The 27,790-nt window shown below is 34.0% G+C and overlaps 3 protein-coding genes and 1 long non-coding RNA gene across 5 annotated transcripts; 3 read left to right on the top strand and 1 right to left on the bottom strand.

The window, feature by feature from the left end:
• Positions 1 to 1,879: 1,879 nt before the first annotated feature.
• On the bottom strand, positions 1,880 to 8,446 carry ABCF3 (general control non-repressible 3). Its single transcript, XM_012996232.2, has 18 exons — positions 7,961 to 8,446; positions 7,385 to 7,600; positions 7,051 to 7,240; positions 6,326 to 6,534; positions 6,049 to 6,207; positions 5,282 to 5,410; positions 5,071 to 5,172; positions 4,806 to 4,952; positions 4,620 to 4,682; positions 4,320 to 4,366; positions 4,103 to 4,162; positions 3,823 to 3,905; positions 3,514 to 3,608; positions 3,129 to 3,215; positions 2,947 to 3,034; positions 2,767 to 2,852; positions 2,326 to 2,388; positions 1,880 to 2,220 (listed from the first exon to the last, which is right to left on the bottom strand). The coding sequence occupies exons 1-18, from the start codon at positions 8,162 to 8,164 to the stop codon at positions 2,098 to 2,100; spliced, it is 2,151 nt and encodes a 716-aa protein (XP_012851686.2). The 5' UTR covers positions 8,165 to 8,446; the 3' UTR covers positions 1,880 to 2,097.
• A 1,627-nt stretch (positions 8,447 to 10,073) lies between these two features.
• On the top strand, positions 10,074 to 11,032 carry LOC148771874 (uncharacterized). The gene is made up of 3 exons (XR_016030545.1): positions 10,074 to 10,407; positions 10,519 to 10,699; positions 10,960 to 11,032. It is a non-coding gene; the product is annotated as an uncharacterized LOC148771874 (long non-coding RNA).
• A 4,027-nt stretch (positions 11,033 to 15,059) lies between these two features.
• LOC105971451 (mitogen-activated protein kinase kinase kinase 5) lies at positions 15,060 to 19,330 on the top strand. 2 transcript variants are annotated; one of them, XM_012996305.2, is made up of 11 exons: positions 15,060 to 15,700; positions 16,411 to 16,980; positions 17,217 to 17,304; positions 17,420 to 17,482; positions 17,575 to 17,738; positions 17,834 to 17,909; positions 18,024 to 18,083; positions 18,210 to 18,335; positions 18,463 to 18,672; positions 18,759 to 18,811; positions 18,904 to 19,330. In XM_012996305.2, the coding sequence occupies exons 1-11, from the start codon at positions 15,297 to 15,299 to the stop codon at positions 19,160 to 19,162; spliced, it is 2,073 nt and encodes a 690-aa protein (XP_012851759.2). In that variant the 5' UTR covers positions 15,060 to 15,296; the 3' UTR covers positions 19,163 to 19,330. The 2 variants fall into 2 exon arrangements, with proteins under 2 accessions (XP_012851759.2, XP_088671713.1); XM_088815587.1 differs by having other exon boundaries at positions 15,085 to 15,700; positions 18,759 to 18,815; positions 18,911 to 19,330.
• An 875-nt stretch (positions 19,331 to 20,205) lies between these two features.
• On the top strand, positions 20,206 to 26,456 carry EMB1427 (Spc97 / Spc98 family of spindle pole body (SBP) component). Its single transcript, XM_012996271.2, has 16 exons — positions 20,206 to 20,800; positions 20,884 to 21,147; positions 21,321 to 21,418; positions 21,499 to 21,661; positions 21,760 to 21,870; positions 22,204 to 23,043; positions 23,139 to 23,291; positions 23,386 to 23,485; positions 23,584 to 23,678; positions 23,786 to 23,971; positions 24,068 to 24,124; positions 24,237 to 24,308; positions 24,687 to 24,785; positions 24,862 to 24,993; positions 25,083 to 25,256; positions 26,034 to 26,456. The coding sequence occupies exons 1-16, from the start codon at positions 20,693 to 20,695 to the stop codon at positions 26,169 to 26,171; spliced, it is 2,790 nt and encodes a 929-aa protein (XP_012851725.2). The 5' UTR covers positions 20,206 to 20,692; the 3' UTR covers positions 26,172 to 26,456.
• The last annotated feature ends 1,334 nt before the right edge of the window (positions 26,457 to 27,790 follow it).

The raw sequence follows: 27,790 nt of genomic DNA, 5'->3' as shown, positions 1-27,790 counted from the left end.
TGCTAAAAGTTGAAAATTATATTTAAAATTATAGTTAGGAGATATAAAATTGATAAAATTAAAAAAATATTATTTATAATAATATTTAGGAGATAAAAATTTGATAAAAATAAAAAATAATATTTAGGAGACAAAAATCTGATAAAAATAAAAAATAATATTTAAAATAATATTTAGGGGATACAAATATGATAAAATTCGAAAATAATATTTAAAATAATATTAAGGAGATAAAAATTTGATAAAAATTGAAAAAAATTACAAATATGACATTAGGGTTTCTTAGGGTTGCCTAGCGTTTCTTTCTTTTATATATAAGATATCTAGGAGATAAAAAATTGATGAAAATCAATAATAATATTTAAAATAATATCTAGGAGATAAAAATTTGATAAAAAATCAAAAAATAATATTTAGGAGATAAAAATCTGATAAAAATCGAAAATAAAATTTAATAATAGTTAGGAGATAAAAATTTGATAAAAATCGAAAATAATATTTCAAATAATGTTAATGAGATAAAAGTTGATAAAATACGAAAATAATAATTAGAATAATATTTAGGAGATAAAATATGATTAAAATCAAAATTATTATTTAAAATAATATTTAGGAGATAAAAATTTGATAAAAATCAAAAATAATGTTTAGGAGACAATAATCTCTGATAAAAAACAAAATTAATATTTAGGAGATAAAAAACTAATAAAAACATGATAAAACTCGAAAAAAATATTTAAAATATTATTTAGGAGATATAACTTTGATAAAATTCGAAAATAATATTTAGGAGATAAAAATCTGCTAAAAGTTGAAAATTATATTTAAAATTATAGTTAGGAGATATAAAATTGATAAAATTAAAAAAATATTATTTATAATAATATTTAGGAGATAAAAATTTGATAAAAATAAAAAATAATATTTAGGAGACAAAAATCTGATAAAAATAAAAAATAATATTTAAAATAATATTTAGGGGATACAAATATGATAAAATTCGAAAATAATATTTAAAATAATATTAAGGAGATAAAAATTTGATAAAAATTGAAAAAAATTACAAATATGACATTAGGGTTTCTTAGGGTTGCCTAGCGTTTCTTTCTTTTATATATAAGATAAGTGTAATTTTCCAAAAAATCATAATCCTCAACATTATTTTCAGAAATTAAAATCTGATCAATTGTGATCTGAAAATTTTTTTTAGAAAAAATCATAATCGAATTTTTGGAATTTGGAATGAAAAATATTGTCTAATTCCAATTTACACACCTAATCTTATCTATACATCACGTAATAAGGTGGTGGAGTGCTCCTAACTTTTCTAGTGGTAGTCACTAGTCAATATTTGACTTATCAATTTAAAATTGGGGCCATAATTTGGGATTCCAATAATGTGAATTGGGAAATCAATTTATGGTCTGGACCATTTGGTCAACCGACCTCCATTCACATTATCACACATCAAGGTCTCTATTGATCCAGCTTTGCGTGACCAATTGTCCATTTAGCTACAAGTCAACAAACCAAACAAGAAAAGTCAACAAGATAATCAATCATAAAAAGTTGTAAATATCTGTTTGTTCCTATGTTGCATAACAAAAAATAATAATGTTACAAACATGTCCTATAGTCATCTCAATTATTGGAGATTTTGAGCTATCTTTTTATGTCAAGACTATTCAGAGGTGGAATCGGGAAATTTCGATCCGTCGGTACTAATACCGTAATACGACCAACACTACATCGGCGAATTTATAAGGAATAATTTGATCCCGGAGGCAGCACCCTCAAATTTTTTTTAGGTGCGCTATTCGCATACAATGGGAAATAATAAAGTAAAAAATTTACACAATTTAATTAAAAATAGCAGTTCTAAGCAAGAAGAAATTTAATATAACATGTAATTTAACCAAAAAAACATCGGCAACCATAATTATATATTTATAACAGAAATAAATTCGCATTTTTTCGACATATCGGTAGTTTACCAACGTACGAGAATATGAGAAGCCGATGGGCCTTGCAACATTTTCAACACGCAAAAACTGCATGCAAGTGAAATTTGTAAAGATATGTATGTAGATCAGAATTTTATTGAGAGTGCAGTAACTTCTTGTAATCCTGGAAGGTTCCGTTGAAAGGAGTGACCCTGCCATCAGAGACAGCCCACAGTTGCTCCACACTTCCGGATATCAAGTGCTCGTCGTGACTCACCTGAAGAAGATGACAATCGGGTGAAATTTCATCAGTGTTAAAGAGAAACTTTTGATGTACACTAAAGTTATTAAAAAAAAAGTAGCAACGGAGCCGTAGAAATACCATTAAAACGCCTCCTTGGAACAAGACGAGACCTTGTATCAATGCTTCAACCGCATCCAAATCCTGAATTTTGTCGATCGAGTGTTAATAACAGGAAGAGAAAGAAAACAAATAACAAACAAAAGAAAAGGGATAGAATTCATTTATTTAACTAGTTGTTTCAATTCAACATATTCATACTACTTAACAAGGTACGACTGCATCCAATATCCAAAGAGATCCCTATTGTGTCGATTTTTTCAATTTCGGAATGGAGTAGGATCGAGATCAAACTCTATTCCATGGTGTATTTACACGAGGTTCCTCTATAGTTGATCCATGTGCTACATCTTACCTTAATTGCATACATAACAACGAAATGAGCTCTTTAAAGAGATCACTTTCAGCATTTCCAACTAATCTATTAACGTCCAATTGTTACAAATAAAAAAAAAAACTTACAAGATGGTTTGATGGCTCGTCAAGAAGTAAAATGTGAGGCTTTTTGAAAGTTATCTTTGCAAACGCAACCCTACTTTTCTGACCACCTGGCATATCATTTAAAGCATTTCAAAATGGGCGATAATTGACTTACGAATAATGTTATTCGCTTTCAATACCATATGCATTAAAAGACAGTACCTGACAATGTGTACATAGGCTGGAGGGCAAGATTCCCAGTTATTCCAAACGAACCTAAATGTCCTCTTAACTTCTGTTCTGGCACTCCCTGCACATCACAAATACATGTGTATTTGAAAACTTGTAAACAAACAAGACCAAATTGAAAATTGTCAATAAATATATTTAAACATATTCTTTACCGGGAAGCACCGCATCATATACAAAAGCGGATTTGAAGAGAGATCTAGGCCGTCAACGTGATGCTGACTAAATACAGCAATGCGAACCTGAAAGAGAAGACACAGCATTGCAGGAAAAATGGGTTAACTATACAATAAGAAAATCTGCAGCACAAAATTCTACCAATTTAAAGAGAGACTGCTCCGAACCAAAAAAAAAATTATATTGTAATATTTGTCAGATTCTATTACAGCAACAGAATTAACATGATAAAACAAAGAAAGGAATAACTACCCCAATGTCAGATGAAGCAATTGTGCATGTAGTACACTAAAGCACCAACATTGTACTGACATTTAAACTTTGTTGACCCATAGATGTAACAAGAGAAAGAGAACTGGATACCTTTGCTGAACGGAAGACCGTCCCAGAGCTTGGTTGAATCTCCCCAGAAATAAGTTTGAGAATGGTTGATTTTCCAATTCCATTTGGGCCAACCACTGCAATGTGTATATGCATAAACGTTTGATCATTTATGTGAATATGAGCAATTTCCTCAAGCAACATGCTAAAAATACGTTTTATCAATTCTATCGATTATCACGACAAAAAAAAAAATTAACTAGTTTTAAAGTTGCAGATACAATTTACAAAATAGACCACGCAAGAGTTAAGTAACAGACATCCAAAAAGAAACTTCAGCAACAGACTTACTTGCTACTCGGCTATCAAGATCAATTCCAAAATTCAAATTCTTGAACAATAGTTCGCCCCCAGGATATCCAAAAGATGCATCACTGCATTCGTTACAAAGAATAACAGCAGAAAATAATTAAATTAGAAAATCGGAAAAAGATGAGGAGAAAATTCAAGAAGAATGATAAAGTATGTGGATCCTGATCAACAAAATCAACAATTGAGCATGCTGAGAAAGTTGACTAATTAAGCCCAAGCCACATAAGCAATGAAGTGGCCTATATATCAGATATTGAACCTGAAGCTTATGATTGGTGCTCCTGGTCTATCATCAGGAGATGGAAATTCAAATTTGTACCTGCGAACAAAAAACGAGCAAGAAAAATTTAGCCAGATATAGCGAATATTGCTTTTTCGATAATAAAAAATAAAGAGTATGCTGAAGCCAAAACATATATATTAAATAAGTACATACTAAAAAGATGAAAACAGAAATTTAATCGAAAAATGCATACTCAGGGTCATTGAAAACTTCGTCCACATGACCCAACCGATCCAGCGCCTGAATGATACAGATGAGAGAACAGTGAACATTAAAAAAATAATAGCAAATAGAACCAATACCAAATTTGTTTGGGGGGCAAAGCGCAAAACGGGTCTTAGTTTAGGGGGTGAACTTCTTTTTCCTCTAAAAACAATGGATTCTGTCATTATTTGAACATACTTGGACTGAAAGTATCATGGCAGTATAACTATTCAGCCATTCTAAAATTGTGAAGAACCAATAACAGGAAAGAGTAACATGGTAAACTTACCTTAATTCTTGACTGAACAAGAGAGGCGCGCTTCGCATTGAAACGGAACTTGTCAATGAATGTCTGCAAGACAATTTTTCAAAATGAAAAAGGTTTGGTCAAGACCCTACCAGGAATAGTCAGATACACGAAATAGCATACACAAAAAAATATTGTCACTTGTAAATCAAATGTATAAAAAATAACCTGCATGTGAGCTCTTGTACGTTCATTTGCCTCAAAAGCTTTTTGTTTGTTCTTGAGTTGTTCTTCCCTTGTCCTCTCAAATGTATCATAGTTTCCTTTGTAAGCACTCAATTGTTTTCCTTGAAGATAGAGGATATCTGTGACCACCTGTATGAAGTAATTAGTAAATACTATTTTCGTTAGTTTAAGTAAAGCACCAAAGTAGTTATAAATTGATTATTAACAAAATTTTGTAATGGAACCCCAAAGAGGTGAAAAGTCATACAGTGTTCAAGAACTCTCTAGCATGTGAAACAACAATAAATGTCTTCGGCCACTTCACCAGGTAAGATTCCAGCCACAGGACAGCATGGAGGTCGAGATGATTCTGCCACAGAAATTGTGTACGTTAATAACTAACTACAGTCCCTCAAAAGAAATTAAATAGATAAATAGAGACACTATGTGAATGAGCTTCAGTAACATGCTTAACATACCGTTGGTTCATCAAGAAGTAAAAGATCAGGCTCAATAAACAAGGCACGAGCAAGCGCTATTCTCATTCTCCATCCTCCAGAAAAAGCTCTGGTCGGCTTCTTCTGCATCTCAGGTGAGAAACTGAGACCCTGAAAATTTTCCGCATAAGCAAAGATATCATCAGTTATTCAAGCAGCAAGTTGACATTACAAACATAGTTTGCGGGAGTATACAGGAAGCTTGGTGATCAATTATCAGTAACCAAACAAGTAAGAATCTAAATTTACGGCAATTCGTATAGAGCACTAATATCCAACCATAAAGTTGAAACATCTTGTCAATTGAGAAGAACAGAAAAGGAAGGAAAAAGAAAAGGTCGATATTAAAGTTCATCAATAAAGTGTGAGGTTGCCAAAGGCTTCAACTATTAGTTTATACAAGTTTATGCATCTATTTAGCCGTTAACTAAAGTAAAGATAGAATGGCAGAAAATGGCACTGGAAACATAACAAGTTACCTACCCTAGAATACCACAGGACAGGAAGTGATAATCACATAAATTTCTCAAACATACCATAAAAAATTCAAACAAAGGTATTGACTACATGAAAGATACTTGAAAATCATCTGATGATAGAATTTATACACAAAAAATAAATGTCAAATAACATCTTTCTACAAACTATTTTTAAAGTATCATAAACAGCTGCTTAAGATACTTCCCACCTTTCGGACAGAAACGATGTAAATATTCTGTTATCACTTTATGAAGGTTGAAAAAACTAACCGCAAGAATGGACCCAGCTCGTGCCTCGGCAGAGTAAGCATCAATAAACTCTAGCCTCTTATATATTGCTTCCACCCTCTGAGCAACAGAAGTTTTGTCGACTCCTCCATTCAGCTCCACAGTTGTCTTCTCAGGGTCCGCATCCGGCTCTATTTCTTTCTGATGGGAAATAATTTCTATACAGCTTTAGAAATTGAGAAATCTAGAAACGTCTAAGGCAGATCGAAGACAAGAACCATAGCAGTTACTTCTGCCAATTGAAATATAATGGTTCAACCTGCAATGCAAGCAGGCGAGATTCTTCTTCTAAAAGCTGAATTCTTTCCACATCAGCATTTAGCACACATTGCAAAGCCGTTGTATCATCACCAACTACTTCTTGCTCTACATGCAATATCTGGCAATTCTTGGGAATACCCTCAATAGCATGCAATGCCATGTACCTAAGGAATGTTGTTTTACCAGTACCATTCCTACCAACAAGACCTGCAGCAGTGACAAGATCATCCAATGGCATAAAAAATATTGTTGGTATACACAAATTCGTTAAGAAACTTCAAATGATTAAAATACCAATCAAATACAGTTCCTCTCCATTAACCCTTCACGTTTTAATTAGAACTCTTTTCCTTTTCCTTCTAATTTGTCACATAACATCAAAAGGAGATAATTTGAAATGAACTTGTTTCACCATAATTACTTTCTAAGAACTCACAATTACAAAGTGCAGCGTGCATATTTAAAGGAAGTTAAGTCTGAACTTCAGAAAGCTGCTTCACCGAAAGCAAAAAAAAGTACTACACCCATCAAGCATTCTTGACAACTAATTCCAGTTCTATCAAGCAGTTTTTAGGAACTAGACCGTCCAACTGGTTTTCCACAACAACGACTAAGCCAACATAAATTAGATTAAATGGAAAGGGTTATAACAAAATAAGATATTATGTTCTCTTCAGTCAAACTCAATAGTCAGAAAATTTGTAGAATGCCAGTCAAACTAACCGTAGTGTCTTCCATAAGATAGTGTCACACAACCATCTACAATAAGATCACGCCCTCCAACAGCAATATTGAAGTTCTCCATGTGGAGATCTCTCACAGTCGGACCATCACTGTTTTCATGGCTTACGACTACAGCAGGCATCCCAGCTTTGACTGCTTCCATTTCCTCTAAATGTGTTTGGTATTCTACCTGCCAAGATACACCGTATTCAATAAGAAACCAAACGCATACATAGCCAGGCATTACAGTTCCAATGGTCATTTTTGTGTTCCCGACAATTTAAGATTTGAGCTGTAATGAACCCCAATCTCACACTATTGGGGTGAATGTTACCTCTCTCTGCTTATCCTCTTTCCTCTTCCTCCTTTCAATCTTCATCTTATCACGCTCGGTTAGTAACGGACCATCTACAGGCTCCGCCTTCTTCTTTGGTGCTTCTTTTTCATCCATTCCGTCATACATTCGCAATGGTGCCAAAAGGCTTCTAACTGTCGGTTTTTCTTTCACCAATCCATGTTTCCCAAATTTCTCAGACAGTTTACTACATACCTGTAGTAAATTTCACTGATAACATTAAATTCGCAAATAAGGGAGCACTACACCGGTAACTAAACAAACTCCACTTGTAGACAAATGCAAAAACATTTTCACAATGAAGCTACATAAGAAAGTACTGTATGAAATCCTCTAATAACTGAACAGGTAATAAAAGACTTCTTAAACAAAAATATTTACAGTGGCAAGGCAAACAAAATTCTCATCAAATGTGAATATCATTTTAAATTAAAATCTACAGTTTTTTTCTTCTTCTGGCATGATGCTTGAATTACAAACACTTCTCCATCTACTGAAATGAAATTAAAAAATTAAAAAAAAAAAAATTGGTTAATTTATGCAATCAATGCATACCAAGCGGCATTCGGAGTGATCAGCTACGCATCCGGAGTCAACAAGGAGCTCGCCGAGGGCTTCAAAGATGCTTTCTCCGTCGGCGCCGAAATCAAAATCCTCGTCGGCGAGGACATTGATGATGTAATCCGTGATTGGCTGGTCAACGTCATCCACGCGCCGCCCCAGGATATCGTGCACCACCGCGCTTGCTGCCTCAGTCATCTTCTCTCCTCCCTAGGGTTTACGGGAAACGCCCGAGTTCCAGTGAGTGAGTGAAGAGGAAGAATCAGTATGTCTAGGGCGAGTTTCCTTTTTCGGATGTGGTAAACGGGTTTGTAATGGAAATTACAAAACTGCCCTTCATTATTGAAAAAGAAATAATTTTAACCATTTTTCTCGACGGATTTTATAGTCCACCGTCAATCTGCCAAATTCGTTGCAGGTCTCTCTCTCTCTCTCTGACCCTCTCTCTCTCTCTCCCCCTCACGTGATTCACACGTGTATGGGTGTTGAATCTGACTTTTTGGGTGTGGTTTGGGGCTTGGGGTTTGGTCAACTCCGTCAAATGACCGTTGATATACGACGGAAAATACTATTTATGGGGCTAAAGAGAAAGTTTGGAATTGTTTTGGGCGTGTAAAAGAATATCATATTTAACTGTTATTTTCTTTTTGTAATGTGTATTAATTAGAAAACCAAAAGGAGTCTTTTTAATTTTGTTAAATCATAATATATTTTTTGTGTATGTAGTTTAAAAATTTTGTGTAACATTTAATAACTATTATTTTATCTTTGTTTATTTTTTTAAATCTATAGATAATTTTTGCATATTAATTTATATTTTCTTTTTATAATTGTTTTAGAGTGCGTTTGGATGGAAGGATTTGGGGAGGGATTTGATTTGGGGAAGGGATTTGAAATGACTCCAATTTTGGAGTCATTTGAAATCCACCCCAATTGCTCAAAACATAACTAAAAAGGAGGGGTGTGGATTTGAAATTCATCCCCAAATCCCTCAATCCAAACAAGTCCAAGGGATTTGTTATTATGGATTTGAAATCCCTTCCCCAAATCCTTCCATCCAAATGCACCCTTAGGTCATTTAGTTGTAGTTTGATTTAGTGACTTTATAATTTTCAAATATATATATAACAAGATATGAAAATATCCCAAGGAAAATATAAAGGCTAGGGCCTCGCGTGCTCTTTTTCGGAGGTGTGAAAATGATAAAAGAAAATGAAATTTTCGACTACTAAAGAGTTGATATCTCTTTATATGTGTGAGTGGATCCCGGCCCAAGAGCATACTCTTAAGATTATATTTGACTGATTTCATCGTAAAAAATAAACGAGACTGATGATGCTAAAGTATAGCTCACCGGAATAGTATAGGAAACGAGCTGGATGATGCTAAAGTATAGCTCACCGGAATAGTATAGGAAACGAGCTGGGAGAGCAAAGCTGATCAGTAGCTAGTCAACTCGATGATCCTGAGGTCCCTACAAAATAAGCACACGTGAACTAAGCCGGGGGTTGATCCGGCGGAAACCCCTCCGACGCTCAAGTCAGATGTACGGATCGTAGAGATAGTAGAAAGAATAAAACTCGTAGTTGATTGTCAATGATTAGAACGTACCTCTACGAATAAGTAAACTATCTATTTATATATCGTTGAACGGGTTGGGCTTACTTTGTTGGGCCCAAGCCTTATTTTGAATGTATTTGGGCTTTCGTGTAATGGGCCTAATTAGTAGATAAATTTGGGGGCCCATTGGGCCGGCTTATTTAGGTATATCAGAGACCAAATTATTCAGGGGTGTATTTTATGCTAGACTCGATGGACTTTATCTGTTATAGATTTCACTATATGTGTTATTAATAACTATCTATTTTACATATATTCACATGCAGGACTGTGTAATTGAGTAGACCTATAATGACATATATTATCCATTGTAAATTTATCCGGTGTAATTTGAGCTACCTCATGTAATTTAAGTGACACAATATTAGTATATTTACCCTAATTATAGTATGTCTATTTATCTTATATATAAAAAGAAGATATTTTGACCTATAACCCTAAACCTAAACTTAAGGGTATTTTTGACAATTCTTATTTTTGCAGTTTTTTTTTTCTTTCTTTCGGCGGTTATTTTGAGTTTGTTTTTCCTCCACGACAATAACAATGAAAAATAAAATAAAATAAAAAACATCACACGTATAGAAAACTGAAGACACGATAAATAACTACTCTTCATTTACATCTCGCGTACTCCGCTTCTCTCTCAAAAATCCCCTTGAGCACCAAAAACTGCAACTAAAAGTATTTTTATTTGGCACTACTCAACATTTATTCATCTTCCAAAGGCACGAGTTAGAGATTTCCATGGACATTGAATAAACTCCCTTTTCACCCATCCCGTAGAAAACCTCAATGGGATCTTCCAAGCTTCCATATTTCAGGTATGAATTAAGGAACATTTGTTGAAGATAACATCAAAAATTTCAGTTTTCTTAAATTTTCTTGAATTCGGTGTATATGTGTACTGACGAATTAATTTTTTTTTTCTTCAGAAATTAGGGTTCATGTGATTTGAAATGTTGTAAATAGAACACACACACAGACGCATAGAAGAGTAAAATCGATGAATTTGAGGTGAAAAAGATGTTCACTGCACAGACGAGATCAATGACGCAGGATAGTTGCCCATACGGTTTCATCATTGGAATCTGATTTGTCAAAGACCAAGCAAAGGTGCGCTGATTCGACTTTGTAATTGGTGATTTCGACTTCATTATTGCTTCTTTTTCGTTTTTTTTTTTTTTTTTTTTTTTTTGACTATGTAGACATGGTTAAAATTGAGTTGCTTTCTCTGTTTTTATTATTGAGTTGTTATTATTTATATGGCAACACTTAAATTAGAAAATATTCATGTTCATATTTTTTTTTTCAAACCTCAATGGCCTTCTATGTAAAATGCTAAAAGTGATCTTTACGCCTTTTCTTCTTGATAGAAGTTGGATTCATAGTTACAACCTTCAAGAGACTGAAGGAAGAGTGCCTTCTTTTTGAGTATGTATGCTGTTTAATTATGTATGTAGTCTATGCAGAACTAGATTTTGATTCTTGCAAGTGATATTGATGCTACGGTTCATGAGCGACTAGACGCTGTTTTTATGCCCCACGATTTAGCTAGGAGACACTTTGGGAATTGATACTCATAATTTTGTCGGTTATCTAAATTTGGTTGCGAAAATTCTAGATACGTTTATTTTTACCTTGCTTGCAATTCTAATTTTATAGTGACCTGTTTGTGAACTTATTTTGATTTCAAAATTACAAATTGTTGTAGGGAGCGGAAATACTGGACTGAAATAAATCCCAGCACACGAGTAGATAACTCTTGGAGGGGATGGTATGTAACAGAAATTATACTCTATCTGTGTTTGAGCTGTTTTTTGGATATTTAGTTTTTGTAAGTCTTCAATTTGTGCAATAACCAAGTAAATTCTCAGAATACACTTTGAGTTCGACTATTCTAAAGTTTATTATAATACGAAATCACTCCTCTCGGGGACCCATAAGAGCAATCTCCACAAGAATGCGCGCAGAAGAGTTGTGGCGGAATATGCTACATTGGTAGTGGTAGTCACTCAATATTCATAATGCATTTCCTGAGTTAGTTTCTTTGGTTCACTCATTTTTATTGTGTCTATTCTCCCCGATTTGCTGTTCTTATTTAATTTTGAGATTTTTCTCTTACTTTCAGTATGTCCATTGACAAATTTGGGTGTAGAACTAAATTCACAGCTCATCATTTATGCTATGATGAATTTCTCCAAGGTGTATTCCAAATAGATTAATGGTTTATCTAATATAAGAAATCGGAGGGAAGGAAACGTTTATTGAACTTTCTAGGAGCTAAGGACACGTTTGCAGCAGCAAGTAGTGCAAGAAGTCCTCCTCTCCATGCTTCCTCCTGGTGCGCCTTCTCAAGCATTGCCTCTTTTTCGTATTTTTTTTTCCTGGATTTTTATAGACCTTGAATTTATTTAGATGGAAACATTATTTATACTATGATATACTGTGCGTAATTTGTATCAAAATTATTTAAGTATTTAATAACACGAATATCGAATGTTGCTGTATTATCTATATCGCGCATGTAGATTGTATATAATGTAAAATGAATTGCTCGAAAGTTGTTTTGATTCATCCTAAATTCTTCGTAGGCAGATTTTATTTTTTAGTTTCTTTTTTGTTTTCAGATAGTTTTTTTTAATAGTTTATGTAAAATATATTAATTATTGAGTTTCACTACAAATAGTTTATAGTTTGGATACCTTGACGGCAATAATTACGAAAAAATATGTAAAAATTAGGCCTGAGTCTATGTTTAAAAATACTTATTTGTTTGCTGTAATTGTATTTTTTGATTTTTAATTACTTGACACAGAGATAGCCACATTCACTCTGTTAATCTTTAGATTATAATTTTTACATTGGTTCTACTTTCATTTCTTATAATAAACATCTTCGTCAACGTATACAATTTATTTCATAATAATTGTTTACAATGACAATGGATAGAGGTGCGATCAAATTATTCGATTCTAGATTATTTTTCCTATGAGATAATTTTTTATATTTAGGATCCCATTCGATACTTTTAAAGTGTATAATATAATATAACAGATTGTTACGAGTATTATTCTCACTTTCAATTCTGCATAAAAATAACTTTTTTTATTATTCACTATGAAGTTCAATTGTTCTATCCTGTACGTATGAAAATTGTATATTATTATAAAAATTTGTATTACACGTTTGCAGTAACAACAAGTAGCGTGAGAAGTGCTCTCTCTCTCTAAAAAATGTAATTTTAAAATATATTGATGAGATGTATTGTCCTATTTTCACTTTGTAGTTGTGGAAGGATCAATTTGACATTTGCCATCATAAAAAGTAGCATTAAAAATATTAAATTACATTACATTAACTTAAAAAAAATCATTTGCACAAAAATATAAAAAATAATGTCTTTGCTTATTATGATAAAGGTCTTGAGAGAGTAATGTTACGAGAAAAATGTATCCTGAGGTGCATAAAATGTGAATTTGGTTTAACCTAATAAAATCAATTCAACTGTGGAAGGTTAAAAAAATACTTACTCTCGCCCGATGATTATTTTTATCTTTAAAAAGTAGGATAAATAAATATCACGTCTGCTGGGTAGAATTGACAATTATTAGGGAATATTTCCTCAGATCAAAAAGATTTTGTGAAAAATCACACCGTAAGGAGATCAGTGCAAGATGAGAATAAACGTCGGGAGAATTTTGGTAATTATGGATGGATGTGAGTGTTTTTCGTAATTTAGCCTAAGTTCATAGGTTTTCGTAATTTACCCTTATATCATTTGGTATTCTTTCTTACCATATTTTGTTATCCCGAATAATTTCTCACTTACAATAAATATGTGATTCCAATAACTCCCCATTAATAACTTCTTAAATCCATTGTATAGCTACATATATGTTTCAAGAAAATCATTCATATTTAAAATTTATTTTGTGTTTTAACGGAAAAATCGGGCAGTGAATGTTTCATCTTGGTTGGAGATGGAAACTAGCAATTCTTGGTTGTATTCCATTAATGATAGCTTGAAGACCCTCTTACTTTTATAGCCATCTACTACTTTATTAATTTTTTTTTTTTATAATTAAAGAATATGAATTTTGTAAAACTAAATTATGAGATATGGACGGTCTTTCAATAACCTTTCTCATATGTTAATTTTGAGGATGTTGAGAAAGAACGGAAAGAGATGACAAGTGACGATATTTTGGATTTAGACAAAGCCCCATGTTTAATTGTTGAATTGTGACAACTATTCTTAATTATATTGACCAAGTTCTTAATATTATATTACTCACTCCTTCCCTTAATATTTGACGTTTTAGGATTTTTCACACAAATTAAGAATCTCATTAATTATTCTTTAATTGGATAGAAATACCCCATATTACCTTTTCCTCTCTCCAAATAATTATTTATTAATTCCATAGGTACCTAGAAGCTGAAGAGTTAGAGCAATTAACAGTAAGGGCGAAAATGGAAAGGAAAATATAAATTTGCTTTGGAATTTTAAAACGTCAAATAAATTGGAAAACAAATTCATGGCCAAAACGTCAAATATAAAGGGAAGGAGGGAGTATTATTTATCCGTTTATTTACGTTTTTTATGGTGATTTGTTCTTGATTATTTAAGTTCAATATATTCAGCATAATAATTTTCAATAATTATTTTGTCCTCCTTTGTAATGGTATCCCGTGCAACGCACGGGTCATAGTTACTAGTATCTAATTAATACTAGAATATTTAGAGATGTTTTATTACATCAAATTAATTATCATTAACTCCTAGATTAATTCAAACCCTACCCACACCACCAACTCCATATATACGTGGCCGTTTACTTGGTCTTATAAACTCTAAAGTCCATACCATGCTCCCCGTACACTAAGACTTATTTTTTTTCAATTTTTTTTATTCTTATATAAAATTATATATATGCACACATAAATTACAAACCAATTTCCCACTGTACGGTTTAATATTTTATTTCCAGATTTTACAGCTCACACACGGCTAGATTTTAAAATTAAACATCCCTCTCTCTCTTCTATAATATTTTTATCCGTTACTTTAGAATTCTAATAATATATTAATTACATAATTTTATATTAATTATGCCATTATTAACTCTTCAGCATTTTTTCCACATTAATTTATCGAACTTCTTAAGATTCGTGCAGAGGTGAAAAACGACACATATATATTTAAAAACGATTTAAAAATGGAGGGAGTAATAAGTAATTAAGTATACATCGTCTACATTCTTCATTGTTGGGTGTGATCCAAACATATTGTTTATGAATTGCCAATTAGTAATTCACCGTTGACTTTGCAGAAGAAACATCTAACACGGTCTACGCAGCACGCTGTGTTGAAAAAGAAAATATAAATTGAAAAAAAAAAACCAAAATAAAAGAAATAAAATTTATTTACGTAACTTCAACTCCAAAAGGTTTTTATATGCATGGAAACAAAAAAATAAAAACAAACACATCAGTGTAACGAAAATTCAAAAGCAAAGAAAAATTGACCCCCATTGTCTTCGTCAAACTTCCTATCAACTTCACACACCATTACAGTAAACCCCCACCCCCATTTTTGTTGAAAAATTTGAGAGATTTTTTTCATTTCTTGATTATTTGCTCTGTTTTTTTCTTTTTTTCTTTTTTCTTTTTTTCTTTTTTTTGTGGCCGGAGTTGTTAGTTTTTGGGAATGCCTTCAATCTGGAGTGCATTTTCTTCATCTTCTTCGTCGTCATCTCGGCCGTTTAAGGGCAAGAGCAAGAGCTCCAACGATATTTTCAAGAACATCACCGGCAACGGCGGTGGCGGCGACGAGCAGAGGAGGAAGCTGACTCGGCAAAGGAAATTGAGGCATGTCACAGATGATGAACTTGGTTTGAAGTCCGGTGGCGGGGTGCATAATAACGGGTCGCAGTCTTGCCCCGTTTCCCCTGATTCGGGTTCGGGTCCTGGCTCCGGTGCCCGAACCCCTTCCCACTGCGGCGGCGCCGGCGGCCACTGGTCCAAGTCCGCCGTGCCTCAGCCGCTGCCCCGCCCTGAAACGGGTTATCCGCTACCGCAGAATGATACGACTTCCCATGGCCCGAGAGCTAGGTACTTTCTTTTTTTTCTTCTTTTTTTTAAATCTTTAATTAGAGTAAATCTTTTGACTTAATTAGCAATTTCTAGCATGATTAGCCGGAACCGATCGAAATCGGCAATATTTCGTTAAATAGAACTAATCATTCTACTATTAGTAATATTTCTGTAATGAATTCCAAATTAATTGGATTTTTGTCTAAATGTCTGTTACGGCCGCGAAATCCAAGCAACATTTGAATAGAAGCTCGTAGTTACCGCTTTTCACTTGCTATATAATTAAGCGTTTATTGTTTTCGAATCGAGTCTTGATTATGACATTTGGTGCAAATCAAATGCTTAGATATGTTAAAAAAAGATATTGAAGTTCATTTGGTGTTTTTTTTCTTTTTCAAATGCTTAGAAACGAAACCCTTGTCATCAATTTCCGGAATCGAAATCGGAAAAAGTTCGTTAAATAGATTTAGTCATTCTACTAATAGTCTAATAGTAATATTTCTTAAATGAATTCTAAATTAATTGGATTTTTGTGTAAATGTCTGTTACGGCCGCGAAATCCAGCAACATTTGAATAGAAGCTCGTAGTTACCGCTTTTCACTTGCATATATAAGCATTTATTGTTTTTCGAATCGAGTCTCTATTATTAACATTTGGTGCAAATCAAATGTTTAGATATGTTAAAAAAAATATTGAATTTCATTTGGTGTTATTTTCAAATGCTTAGGAACCCTCGTCATCAATTTTCCGGGAAAACCACCGACGACATTGTCGGAAAAAAAACATACAAATCTCCATCGTACCGAAGAAGACGAATCCCCCAACACTTAAATCTCGACACCTCAGAAAACGACTTCCATCGCTATTTCCCTGCAATGAGTGCTCCAAGCAGCGTTTACTCAAGTCCGACACTCAGTCCCAAAAGATACGGCACCGTTGATCTTATCCGTTCCCCGTTTCAAGTTCCGTCCGATTTCGAAGTCTCGAAATCCGACAGAATGTCGAACTATTCTTACCAATTACTATCCCCATTGCACTCCCCACTTCATAGCCCAACCAAGCACGAGATCTCCACGAGCCGTAAGGGCATTTTCGTACATTCGCACAATAAGTCCCTCCCGGAAAGTTCCACCAACGTCCACCCTCTGCCCCGTCCCCCGACGACTTCTCGGTCTTTGCCTACCGGCCGACAAAGCATCGATAGATCGGACGTTTCGCCGTCGATTAAAGGGCAATGGCAGAGGGGGAGACCAATTGGGCGCGGTACATTCGGAAGTGTTTATATTGCAACTCATCGGTATGTAAATTAACATAATTACCCCCAGGAAGACTTTTTGCGGTTTATTGCATCCCTCTGGTTTACTCTAATTGCCAAAAAACTCCTCGTATTATAAATTTAGCAATATTTATAACGCGAGGAGTTTTTTAGTAATTTGATATAACACATGCAGGTTGACTTCTGTTATTTTCTATTTATTTATTTATTTATTTATTTCAAAAAAATGATCTTATGTCACCGACTTGCTCTGGTAGTGAAACCGGAGCGACGTGCGCAGTGAAAGAAGTCGAGATGATACCCGACGACCCGAAATGCAACGAATGTATAAAGCAGTTGGAACAGGTTTAATTTATTCCGGGTTTCTTCAATGTGTTTGTACTTTATTAAAAAAAATCACGAAGTACACTATTTTTACCGAGACCCGATTTTTTATTTATTTTTTGTTGTTGCCGTTTAGGAGATCAAATTTCTCAGAGAGTTGAAGCATCCGAACATTGTGCAGTACTACGGCAGCGAAATTGTAAGCAGATCAACCAATATTTGTACTCTGATACTCAATAAAATGTATATTACGAAATAAAACTGAATTTTCGTAACGTTATTTTGCTGCAGATTGACGATCGGTTTTGCATATATTTGGAGTACGTGCATCCGGGATCGGTTAATAAGTATGTCCAAGAACACTGTGGAGCTATGACCGAGAGCATTGTTCGTAATTTCACTCGTCATATTCTCTCGGGGTTGGCTTATTTACATAGTACAAAGACAATACACAGGTTATATATATATTCGTATTTTTTCGCAAATTTCTAATTTTTTTTTTAATTTCGTTGTATTCGAATACTGATTGAATATTTTTTTAATAAAACAGGGACATCAAAGGGGCAAATTTACTTGTTAATTCATCCGGTGTCGTAAAGCTAGCTGACTTTGGGTTAGCAAAACACGTAAGCGTTTTTCGGAGCTTTTAAAAAAAATAATAAAATTTTAATTGATTTATTTCGATAATCTTGCATTATATATTTTTATATCTGGATTTTTTATTTTTTTGGTTCCTCCAGCTTACAGGACATGATATAGATCTTTCGTTGAAGGGTACTCCACATTGGATGGCTCCGGAGGTATCGCAATAATCTCGATTTATATCTGATCGTACACGTGTATATATATGTGTGTGTGTATCTATAGTAAGAATGAAATAATTGATGGACTTGTTTTTTTTTTTTTTTTTTTTTGTTATTCGGCAGGTTTTGCAGGCTGCGATGCGGAAAGATAACAACCCGGAGTTAGCCTTTGGTGTAGATATATGGAGCGTGGGGTGCACGGTAATCGAGATGCTGACAGGAAAACCTCCGTGGAGCGATTCTAATGGGGTAGGTATATATACGGATTGACCCGACCCAACCCGTTGATCCATTTACCATGATTTTTTTTTTAATGTTTCGGTTACTAGTTTATTTGGAATTAAGGGGTTGTTTGGTTGGGTGGATATATGTACAGGTTCAAGCGATGTTCAATGTTCTGAATAAAACGCCACCTGTACCGGAAACTTTGTCCGATGAAGGAAAGGATTTTCTTCAGTGGTGCTTTCAGAGAAGACCTAAAGACCGACCTTCGGCGGTTAAGCTGCTGCAGCATCCTTTCTTGCGTAGTTCGCAGGATCAGATATTTTCCGGTTTCGTGCAAGAATTCTCCGGATTTAAATTACATGTAAGTTTCGTAAATTAAAAAAAAATGAAAAATTCGAATCGCGGTAGCGTTTCATTTTAACATAAATGAAAATTTTCGTTTTTCAGGATTTCGAGAGTACTACGTGGATCAAGCAAGGAAAATCGCCACTAGTTAACGGGCAAGTGTTTTTATTTAGTTTAGTGCAACTACTTATTTATTTATTTAATTTTTGTTTATTGTACGATAAAAGAACATTGTGTTTCGATGCAGGCAATGTTGTACGGAACAAACGGATTCGGGGGCAAATTCGCACAATTCTCCTCGTTCTACGCTTGAAGCAGTTCCTCGTGTAATTTCGCCGGAGGTTAATTACAATAGTAATAATTGCCCTTCAAATATTCAGAATAATTTGGTGCTAAAAGCTGTGAACAACAATTTGTACAGCTTTTCATGCAAGGGAAATCTCACTCTATTGATGCCAAAAATGGAAGAAAGAAAGAAACATAATGTACAACAAGAAATTAATTAGCAAAAAGTGTTTAAAACAAGATTTGTGTTTGTATTTGTATGTAGAGGTTATGGATGTGAGACATTCTTTGTAGTGTAATGTAGTTAAGGATGTACATATGATGTAATGTAAGTATATACATTCTGGTAAATGTCGTTTCTGCTTTAATAATATCGTTTCAACTGCAAACGCTAATTTGACCATTCGTTAGTCCGAATTTGGCGAAATCACAAAGCACAAAAATTGTAGTTTTTTGAGTTAGCTTTGTAGTGTTAACTTGAATCAACAAAATTGGATATGAGATGAGAAATATATACATGAATCAATATGAATAATAAACACTGCCTAGAACTTTGATGTTTTGAATTATCTAAAATTCAAAATATGGCTAATTCATATATAACTTTGTTACGCGACATCCAATTTGAATTATAAATCTAACTCATAGTACTACAATTTCTGTATTTCAAATTTCGCCAAAATCAGAACTAGAAATAATCAAAATCAAATTCAAAGTCAAAAGGATATTAGTAAAATTGAAACGTAAGTTTAACATTTCAATTAATAATATTAAATGCTACAATCAATAATTTATCCTAGTGCCAGTAATTTTTCAAAAGAAAAGCGGAGAAAAAAAAAAAAAAAAAAAATCTCCCCTCTCCTCTCTAGTTCTTATAGAGTTTTTCGCATTTTGCATCCTCGAAATATATATTTTTTTGCATTTCGTACTCTTAAACAGAGAAATTGGCAGATTGCACCCTTCAAATATATATTTCTTCGCACTTTGCACCCTCAAATTACTTTTGACTTGCAAAACTTACTGTAACTTGTTGGAAAACCTAGAAGAAGTTCAAACTTGTTATTCTCTAATTGCCACAAAAACTCTTGTGTTAAAAATATTAGCAAGGACCCCTATGAAAATTAGTCAAAGCCAATAAAACTCTTACGAGATGATCGTGAAATACACACCCCATTTATGCGACTAGGAGTATGTTTTTTACATGAAAAGTCTAAAATACCCTTTTACTCAAAATTAAGAAATCATAGATTCACCCTAAAATTTTATAATTCCCAAAATGAAGTATTTAAAATTTCAATTTAGTCCCTAATATTTTATGAAAAAGCCCTCGTCAACCTCAAGATGAGGTGTTTCTTTTCCGTCGAGCCTCTCCAGCCATGGCCTCAAAAGGGTCCCAACGTGGTAAGGAATTCATAAACCATCTCGCAGTTTGATTCGTGGGCAAAAGATGTTTAAGAATTTGGGTGAAGAGGATAAATAAGAGAATAACAAGTTTGCCCTTCTTCCAGTTTTCCCAACAAGTTTCGCAAGCCAAAAGTAAGTTGGGGTGCCAAGTGTCAAAAAAATTAAATTCGAAGGGTGCAATCTGCAGATACAGCAATTTAAGGGTGCGAACCGCCGAAAAGATGTATTTCGAGGGTTCAAAATTCCAAAAACCCCTCTTTTCATATTTTGTTCCCTCTCTCTCCTCCGGTTGAAGATCTCACCGGAAAATTGTTCCCGAGTGTTTAACCGATTCAATCTGCTCGGAGATGGAAGCTTCCGAAAACTTGATGCACATAATCCACAGTTCCTTCACCGGCGGCGGCATACATTTTGCAACCCCAATTTCATCTCTGCGCACAAACGAATTAGCCCTGGTTTGCATTTTTAATTATTCTTTCTATTGTAATATATTTTTTTTCTGAGTAATTTAATTAATGTTTTTTTTGTCGGTTTTTAGGTTCGAGGAGTGCTGCAAATGCTTCAAGGTTTATCGAGTTCCTTATTCAATTGGGATGACAAGAGCCACTGTTTCCACTTCAAAAGGGGAATTTATTTGACCCATCTTTCGCAGACAAGTTTGTATCGAATTCTCGATCAGTTTTTATATGCTGCCACATGCTTACAATTGGTTGATATTGTGGTAACCAAAATCGAGAAATCGAAGGGCTCGCCTCCTCCGACTTTACGAGCATTTTCTTGCTCCATCAGCACATGGCTTAGAGTACGTATCGTTTACGTTATACAGTTAAACCTCTATAAATTAAATTATCAAACTAATAATTTAGTGAGTTTTTACCGACTCGGGACCGGAAGAAACTATTATTTAAGCGAGTTTATTAATTTATCGAGGTTCTACTGTCATTTACAATGTTGTGTCGTTGTTCGTCGTTGTAGAGGATACGAGATGTTGCATTGAAAGAAGAGGTGAAAGTGAATAGCTCAAATGGTTGTATTGCTCTTTCTATTTTGGGGTTGTCGAGTTCGTTATCAAGGTTTGTCTGCTCGTCACTGGATTTTGTACCCCGAGTATCGTACATTTTATTTTCCTAATTATTTATTTATTTTTATATAGTGTTTGCTCGGGAGCCGAATATTTGTTTCAAATTGTTGACGGGGCCATTCCACAATTCTATTTAGAAATTGATCCCTATCTTCCGGCTGCGGAAATTGCCTTTCAGATTCTGAACCATCTTTATTTGAAGCTCAATGAAGTTTGTCTTGTGCAAGGCGGAGAGGTTGTCAAATATCTTTTTTTTTTACTAAGATATTGTATACTCATTTGATACACGTTTTAAATATCGAGATTTAATTCGAGCAATATGCTAATTTTCAGGAGGATGCGTATCGGATGCTACTTTATATATTTGTGGGAAGTTTGCTTCCTTATATCGAGACCCTCGACTCTTGGCTTTTCCAAGGAACTCTTGATGATCCTTTTGAAGAGGTACTTCCATCGATATTTATTTTCCGTGTCTCGAGTTTCCTTAAACTCTGTTCTAATTTTCTGCACCTTTTGACACAGCACCTCATTTTTTTTCAAATCTAATTTTCTATTATTGATTCGTTGCTTATAATAAGTATGTTTTCGTTTATGTGTGTCAGTGGCATCGTTCTCAGCATTTGTCTTTGTTTACAATACTTGAAATTCTCCCTAACGGGTGGATGCAAATTCTTACGTTTTCCTCTAGTTTCGAAAATTACGGGTTGCCTTTGATACAGTACTGCTGACAGCTCGTCCATTTAATTTCCTATGGTGATTCTTTGTGCCTTTCTGCAGATGTTTTTTGTTGCAAACAAGAAAATCGCAATAGAGGAGGCTGAATTCTGGGATAAAAGCTATCAGCTAAGATCAACTAAGCCTGAAAAATTAATACTCGCAGATTTTCTTTCGGATTTCCCAGAGAAAAAAGATAAAACCGGTAGAGCACCCATATCTTCGTCTAATGTAGCCGTTGCAAACGAAGAAACTAAAAAAGACTCTCAACTCTGCCCGTTCTTCATTAAAGACGTTGCAAAGGCAATAATTTCTGCTGGAAAATCGTTACAGCTAATTCGGCATGCTCCTATAACATCTCTCTTACCAGTCTCTGCAGATAAATTTGAGGATGGGTATAACATAGCTGGATTAACCTTATCCGAGGTCTTTTGCGTGTCGCTAACAGCTCTTATTGGCTACGGCGATCACGTCTCTGAGTATTTATCGCAAGATGACAGTTTTTCGATTGCAAATGTAGAGTCAAAAAACTTTTGGCAGAAATTGTTGGATGATACATTGGCACAAAAAGGAAATACGGCTTCGGTACTTTCTTCACAAAACGGTGCAATAAATCCCCAAAAATATTGTCCCGAAAACCCAGCTATTACAGTGTGTTGTGGGATTCTCGAGGAGAATAGGGATGCTTGGAGCTCGTTGAATATTTCTCAAGCCTTCAATCTTCCACCTTTAAATGACGAGTGGCTAAGGCAGGCTATATTTAGGGATAGTAGTGGACACGGTTTGAATACGGATTATACCTCTGGGTTTCAGTTTGGTGAATTGGAATGCTTGAGGTTCTTGGAAGATGCAAAAATACTCGAAGCTGTGCTTCCCTTTCCGACTCTTCTTCCGTCTTTTCAGGTTTTTATATTCTGTATTTTCTTGACTGACAAAGGTTTGTAATTTATCTTTGTTTTCTGCGCGGCTTTTTAGAACATCTGTCGTTTATATTGCAGGAGGATCTTCAGATGTCGGAGGTCTTACCTTTCCAGAATAATTGCACTCTTCCATCGAAAACCCTTAGATGGATTCAAAATGTCGAGCCGAAAAGCACTCCACCCCCTGCAGCCATTATTCAAGAATGCCTTATCTTCTATATCAAGAAGCAGGTACACGAAGAGCGATTACTTACTTTCTGTAATTGGTCATAATAAAATACTATTTTATGCGCAAATGTTACAATTATCGGATTCCAATTTGCAGGCTGATTATATTGGCAGGATTATGTTGTCGAAATTACTGCATGACTGGAAATTGATGGACGAGCTGGGGGTGTTGCGTGCTATTTATTTATTAGGGTCAGGTATCTACGGAGTTTGACCTTTCCACAACTTTCTATTATACGCTCGATTTTGCATATTTATTGATTCATCTGACTGGGACGAATCTTGCTAAATACAGGTGATATGCTGCAGCATTTCTTGTCGGTGATCTTCAATAAGCTAGACAAAGGAGAATCCTTAGATGATGATTTTGAGTTGAACACGTTATTACAGGTGCAGTTACTAAACTGTAATTGTCACTGGCCTTGTTTAAGTTATTTCATTATTTTTTGGGATATCAACGAGGAGTGTTTTTAATGCCAGAATTTAGTTTAATTCAGGAGTCGATAAGGAATTCGGCTGATAATGTGCTACTAAGCACGCCCGATTCCTTAGTAGTATCAGTGTCCAGAAGTCCCGGTTTCGGTGAAGATGAACAAAACAGTCCTTCTATCTCCACTCCTCGTAAAGGTAGAAATCAGAGCTCTGGAATGGATGTTCTCGATTCTCTCAAGTTCACATATAAGGCATGCACTTTGTACTTTTGTTGCTCTTGTATTTTCAGCTTTTCTTTAGTGTTTGAAAAAAAAAACTTTACGTAATTTTGAACCCAATACAAATAGGTCTCATGGCCACTCGAAGTTATTGCTAATGCGGAAGCAATGAGGAAGTATAACCAGGTAGCATTTTCGACAATTTTTTTTTTATAATTCCAGTAGGAGATGATTATTTTTTTATTTTTTATTTTATTATTAAAAGGTTTGATGTGTTTTTCTCTTGTGTTTTACGTAGGTGATGAGTTGCTTATTGAAAATTAAACGTGCAAAATTTGTGCTTGACAAAGCTCGGAGGTGGATGTGGAAGGTACTAACTGCTTGCCCCTATTTTATTTTACATAGCATGTAGGGGTGAAAAAAATCCAATTTTCTTCGGAAGTGAAAATCTAACTCTAATTCGGTTCAAAACAAAAAATGGAAAAATCGGAAATCAGAATGAAAAAACTTGTTCCAAAATCGGGAATTTTCGGATCGTATCAGTGGATTTCAGAATTTCCATTTTTTTAGTCACTTACAATGTAAAAAACATATTAATTGATATTTAATGTGCAATTTTAGGAAATAACCGAAATTTTTGGAAATAAAAATCCGATAGGCGATAGGAATTCTGAATCTAGTATGTGTTCCAACTCCGTTCCAATTTTTTTTTTTTCTGATCCGATTTTTTGAACTTTCCATATTACAGGATAAAGGCACTGCAACAATAAAACGCAAGCGCTACTGGTTGCTTGAGCAAAAACTTCTCCATTTCGTAGACGCCTTTCACAATTACGTTATGGACAGGGTACGCAATTTTCCAACTTAAATTAAAAAGTTTCGTTTTTAATACTCTTTATAAAAATAATTTCTAAAAATTGCAGGTATATCACAATGCATGGCGCGAGCTTTGTGAGGGTGTGGCAGCAGCCGGAACTCTGGATGAAGCAATTGAAGTACACGAGGCCTACTTGTTGTCTATTCAGAGACAGTGCTTTGTGGTTCCAGACAAACTGGTCTCGTCTCTTCTAATAGTATCCAATAGTACCCTTTTTGCCCTTTGAAAAGTTGTGATTGTCTACTGACGGTCTATTTTAACTTACAGTGGGGATTGATCGCCAGCCGCATAAACAGTATACTCGGGCTAGCTTTGGACTTTTATTCTATACAGCAAACTCTGAGCAGTGGCGGTGCAATTTCTACCGTCAAAGCAAGATGTGAGAAAGAAGTCGAAAGAATAGAGAAACAGTTTGACGACTGCATGGGGTTTCTTCTCAGGGTAATTTTGTTTGGCTTCTGCTTATTATAATTTATAAGTATGGCATCTTATATTACCCTCTGAGTTTATTTGCATTCAGAACCCTGTGTTTTGCTCTAATTGTTAAAAAAGTCCTCGTATTTATTAATATTAGCAAAACCCCCCTATAATGCAACTTTCTTATAGCAAACTGCCCTTTAAAACCTCACTATTTATGGGGGTGTGTGCTAGCAAAATGCATTTTAAAGGGGTTATATGCTAATATTTATAACACGGGACTTTGGAAATAAAGGGTAAATTACAACCACCCCCTGAGGCATGGTTAAATTACGAAAACCCCCCTCTTGTTTGGGTAATTACAACCACCCGCAACTATAAATTCTTTTTACACGTCCATCCCTCGGATTCAAATTTAGTGGAATCTTCTATATTATATGGAATATTCTTAATTTTGTACCCGTTTTATGCCACATTTTGAAGCAAGATAATCATAAGATGTGTTTTTTGGCTTGTATATATCAGATTTTAGTGCATTAGAAACTGTATTTTTGCACAAAACGAGTACAAACTAGAGAACACCACAAAATCTAGATGATTATGTTGAATTTGACACCATAAGGGTGGGCGTGCAAGAAGATTCATAGTTGAGGGGAATAGATGTAATTATCCAAACATGAGGGATTTTTTTGTAATTTAACCATTTTTCCTCAGGTGTGGTTGTAATTTACCCTAAAATAAAATGTATTTTCGATTGATAATGGTTTTGCTTATTCGTTGTTATATTTGGCAATTTTGCAGATTCTATCGGTGAAACTTAATGTTGGGCAATTCCCTCATTTAGCAGCTCTAGTTACTCGTATTAACTACAACTGTTTCTACATGTCCGATGCCGGGATTTTGATGCCTGCTCCCGGTTCTGCCACCTCACGTAAATAATCGTTCCGTCTTTTCTTTTCTTTTTTTTTTCTTTTTTTTTTCTTTTTCCGATTATTGTAAAGTTTATTGTTTCTCTCGTAAACTGATCTTGCATTCCTAAATGATTATTAGTATATCTGAAGCTTTCGTGTCTCAGAGTTTGCTGTAGAATTTCTATCTTATGCATTTTTTTTGGGTGATATGTATTGAAGATGTATGTATCCATCGATACTTCATAATTCGATTATGAAGCATTTCTGACGTTCATTATGAGTTGTGAAAAATATTCGACTAAAATTTATTAAACTTGGTCTATTTGTGTTAAAAAGCTCAAGCTTAGATTATCGATGAATAAGGATATTGTTCGACTATATTGAATCTACGTAAGCTCAACCATTTTATGTTTAACAGAATTATTCATTAGCCTTCCAAATCGAATCATTATTAAGGTAAATTAGAAAAAAACTATCTAATGAAATATCGTTTACATAATAAATTAGATCTTTCAAAATTTTGTTATGCTACTACTTAGGACAATGAAATATAAACTTATATTTCACATCATTTAAACCGACATAAAAAAGCTTATGCTCAAACATAATTTAAAACAGCCAAAACAATATACAAAAACACGTGTTTATTTAAATCGAGAAGTTACATTACCTCGATAGTTATTGAATCGCAAACCGAATCAAAAATTATTTAGTTAAATTAAAAAATTGGAAATTGCAAACAAAACATAAATTATAAGATTTTTATATTTATATTTTTATTGAAAATTGCGAAAGTATAAGCCCCTTTATGTAAGATATATTACCAATTATAGAACACTTGCTTCAACTCATATTTTTTTTAATTTTATCTAATTTGAATATTCTTTATGTATTTGATTTTATTTAAAATAAAATGTTAACTTTTATTTTTAACATAACATAAACAACTAGACAAAATTTGGATCGTAAATCATAAAACTTCATATAAAATCATAAAATCGTAACAAATAAAAAAAAAGGGATACAATCACGACGAATTGGAAATTTCTCAAGATTCAAATCAAAAAACCGAACACTCGAAACGTACCAATAAATCAAACCGCAAACCATACGAGTTTGAGTTACGCGATATATTATGTAGGAGGTAGACATTGATAATAACAATAACACCAGTTCTTCTCTGCCATTGGATTGTATTTGCACTGTGTTTGAGCGATTCGTAAGTTCTTAGGAATACGATGTATGCAATATTCGTCGCATGCCGTGACAACAGTCGGGTCGCAAAAAACGACATCCAACGCTTGTTCACAAATTTTCCCAGTAATTGGCAAATCCCTTCCATATACAATGTTGAAATAAAATATTGTTACAAGAACCCAAATCAAGAAACACTTTGCCATTGATGAATTGAAAATGAAAAACAAATGTTTTTGTTTATTTATTTATTATTATTATTATTGTTGTTGGCAACTAATTTATACATGTAAGGAGAATCATATTTATGGAATATTTTTATAATCATTTAATTATGTGAAAATATAAAAAAGATTTCGTGAATATGAAAATATTGTTATTATGTGAAAAAAAATCTTGACCCTGTTGTGATTTTAGAAATTATTAATTGCAACATTGAATTTTTATATTGTG

Source organism: Erythranthe guttata, chromosome 3, assembly GCF_056151865.1.
Source record: "Erythranthe guttata isolate IM_541 chromosome 3, IM_541, whole genome shotgun sequence".
Lineage (NCBI taxonomy): Eukaryota > Viridiplantae > Streptophyta > Magnoliopsida > Lamiales > Phrymaceae > Erythranthe > Erythranthe guttata.
Note: the sequence above shows the minus strand (reverse complement) of the source record. Positions and strands in the feature narration are given on the sequence as shown.